The sequence below is a fragment of the Cicer arietinum genome, chromosome 2 (assembly GCF_000331145.2).
Source record: "Cicer arietinum cultivar CDC Frontier isolate Library 1 chromosome 2, Cicar.CDCFrontier_v2.0, whole genome shotgun sequence".
NCBI lineage: Eukaryota > Viridiplantae > Streptophyta > Magnoliopsida > Fabales > Fabaceae > Cicer > Cicer arietinum.
Window position 1 is genome coordinate 39,816,685 of NC_021161.2, and position 2,601 is coordinate 39,819,285.

At 38.3% G+C, this 2,601-nt stretch overlaps 1 protein-coding gene across 1 annotated transcript; it reads left to right on the forward strand.

Annotated features, from left to right (window-relative positions):
* Positions 1 to 576: 576 nt before the first annotated feature.
* LOC101508722 (mitogen-activated protein kinase kinase kinase 18) lies at positions 577 to 2,163 on the forward strand. Its single transcript, XM_004490561.4, has one exon. The coding sequence runs from the start codon at positions 667 to 669 to the stop codon at positions 2,140 to 2,142; it is 1,476 nt and encodes a 491-aa protein (XP_004490618.1). The 5' UTR covers positions 577 to 666; the 3' UTR covers positions 2,143 to 2,163.
* Positions 2,164 to 2,601: the final 438 nt, after the last annotated feature.

Below are 2,601 nucleotides of genomic sequence, written 5' to 3' on the forward strand. Positions count from 1 at the left end.
AAATCCTAAAAAAGAATAGTAGCTCTAATTAACACTACTGAAAATATTAAATAGTTGTGAAAAATTTGGAGGGAAAACATAATATTCAAAACAAGTTGATTAGTTACAAATTTTATTTTATTTTTTATCTAAATATTTTCGTCACTGTTCCTATTTCTTAAATTACATTTTTAAAGTATTGTACAGTTGTGTATATACTACCACAATTTTTACATAAAAGGTTACTAGAATATATATTTACTTAATTATAAAGATCCAATTATTGTCTGCTAGTGACATTAAAATGAAAAATAAAAAAGAGGATCTAAATCTAAAAAATGAGGATAAGGATTAAAAGTCCAATCCCGTAAGAAAAAAACAGTATCTAGTACTTTGTTAGAAGAATTCTCATTTAACTTCAAAAAACATTACCGTCCTCTTGGATCTCCACCTCAACGTCACCACCGCTTTTGTTAATTATCCACTTTCACAAATTCCACGCTGTAAACAAAAAACATTTTTAAAAATTATAAATTTCGACAACACGGAACACCGAATGTTAGAAGAACAAACACGCACTACATGTGTGTCTATATATAAACCTCATTTTGGGCCCTCAAAAAAACCAAACACAAAGGTCAATTACATTACAAACATAAAAAGCCTAATTCAGTTAAGTTGAGCTCAATGGCTAAGTCTTCATGGGTGAGAGGCAAGTGTATTGGTAAGGGCGCGTTTGGCTTTGTTAATTTAGCGGTTTCACAAAGCGACGGTAGAGTTTTCGCGGTGAAATCCGTTAATTATAAAACAGGGCTTCCAAATCAGTTAGAAGCTTTGGAGAATGAAATTAGGATTTTGAAACGGTTATCTTCTTCTTCTCCTTCTCCACACGTGGTGGCTTTTCTCGGCGATGATGTCACGTGCGAGGGAGAAGGAACGTCGTCGTTTAAGAATCTTCATTTGGAGTATATGCCAGGTGGCACCGTTACTGACATGGACCGTGCTGACGTGGATGAACGGTTAGTTAGACGCTTCGCTTGGTGTCTGGTTAACGCGCTGAGGGAAGTTCACGCGCGCGGTGTTGTGCACTGTGACGTGAAGGGGAGGAATGTTCTCGTTGCCGGCTCCGCCGTTAAACTCGCCGACTTTGGATCCGCGGTGGAATTTTGCGGCGGAGAATGTTTTAAACCTCGTGGAAGTCCGATGTGGATGGCGCCGGAGGTGATTCGCCGGGAGTATCAAGGACCTGAGTCCGACGTGTGGTCGCTCGGATGTACGGTGATTGAGATTTTCACCGGGAAATTGCCGTGGGAGGATCGAGGCTTCGACACAGTGAATCGAATTGGATTTTCCGACGTGTTGCCGGAGTTTCCAAGCGGTTTATCGGTGGTCGGGCGAGATTTTCTCGAGAAATGTCTGAGTCGAGATCGGAGCCGGAGATGGAGCTGTGATCAGCTGCTTCAGCATCCATTTTTACTTCCGTGTGATAGTGCTATGGAATCGTCACCTCGTTGCGTTTTGGACTGGGTTAACTCGCGATTCACTGAGTCAGAAAACGAGTTCGAAGAAGAAGAAGAAGTAAAGTTGAATAGTAGTGAAAATTCAATTAAAAACAGGATCGGTAAATTAACTACGGCGTTGAGAGGGGTAAATTGGGAAACAGAGGGTTGGGTCGTAGTGAGGGCAATTGAGTCCGAAAAAGAAGCAACAATGTATAATGAAGCGTGTGGGGGCGCAGATGTAGGGGTAATATGGGAATTTGAGAATGTGGTGAGGGTTGAAGAGGGAATGGAGGTAGGGAGTAGTTTGGAATATTCGGATTTTGATGAAAGGGTAAATCGGGAAATGTGGAAGTTGGTGTGGCAGCATGAGTGTGATGAGTGGAAGTACAACTGCAACCGCAAGAACAGCGTTATAGGTGGAAGTGGAAGTTGTTGTGATTGGTCTTGGAGGTGTCGTTATAATCACGGTTCGAAAAAGTTTAATACGATTATCGTTAGTGGAATATTCAGCAATTACACCTTGTGTTGTAAAATATTCAAATCATGTTATTTATTATTCTCAATATACTATCACTTTTGGTTAAAAAGATTAATGATTTGGTGTTTGAAATTGAGATGCAGGTTGAAAATTATTAACTGTTATATTGATTTTAAGTTATAGTACATATAAATTTGAGAGAAATGATTTTAAAAGAACTAAATTTAAAGAGAACAACATATTCTTCGAGATAATCTATTTATAAATTAAATTTAGAAAATCACTAAATGGACAAGAGTTAAGAATTTTGAACCCAACTCAGAAAATGAACATAATTAGCTAACCTGTCAACCACAGTATTGGCCTCTCAATATACTCGAACAACCTTGACATTCTGATCTCTAACACACCAAGCCTTCCAAGTTTTAACTATTGTAAAGTAGGAGTGAGAATCACAACAACTCTTCAAGCAAGATAAATCACCACTTTGGAGCCATACTCTACCCTAGTTCATTCTATAGTGGAAAAATCAAACAACAAATTTGAAAGTTATCTCATTAGATAGAGGTACCATAACATGATTCACAATAACAATGGAAAAATATAAGTTTGCCATGTATTAACCATTTACCTATCACCCTT

Coding starts and splice junctions, on each gene's coding strand:
- LOC101508722 (XM_004490561.4), top strand. CDS start 667: ATGGCTAAGTCTTCATGGGTGAGAGGCAAGTGTATTGGTAAGGGCGCG.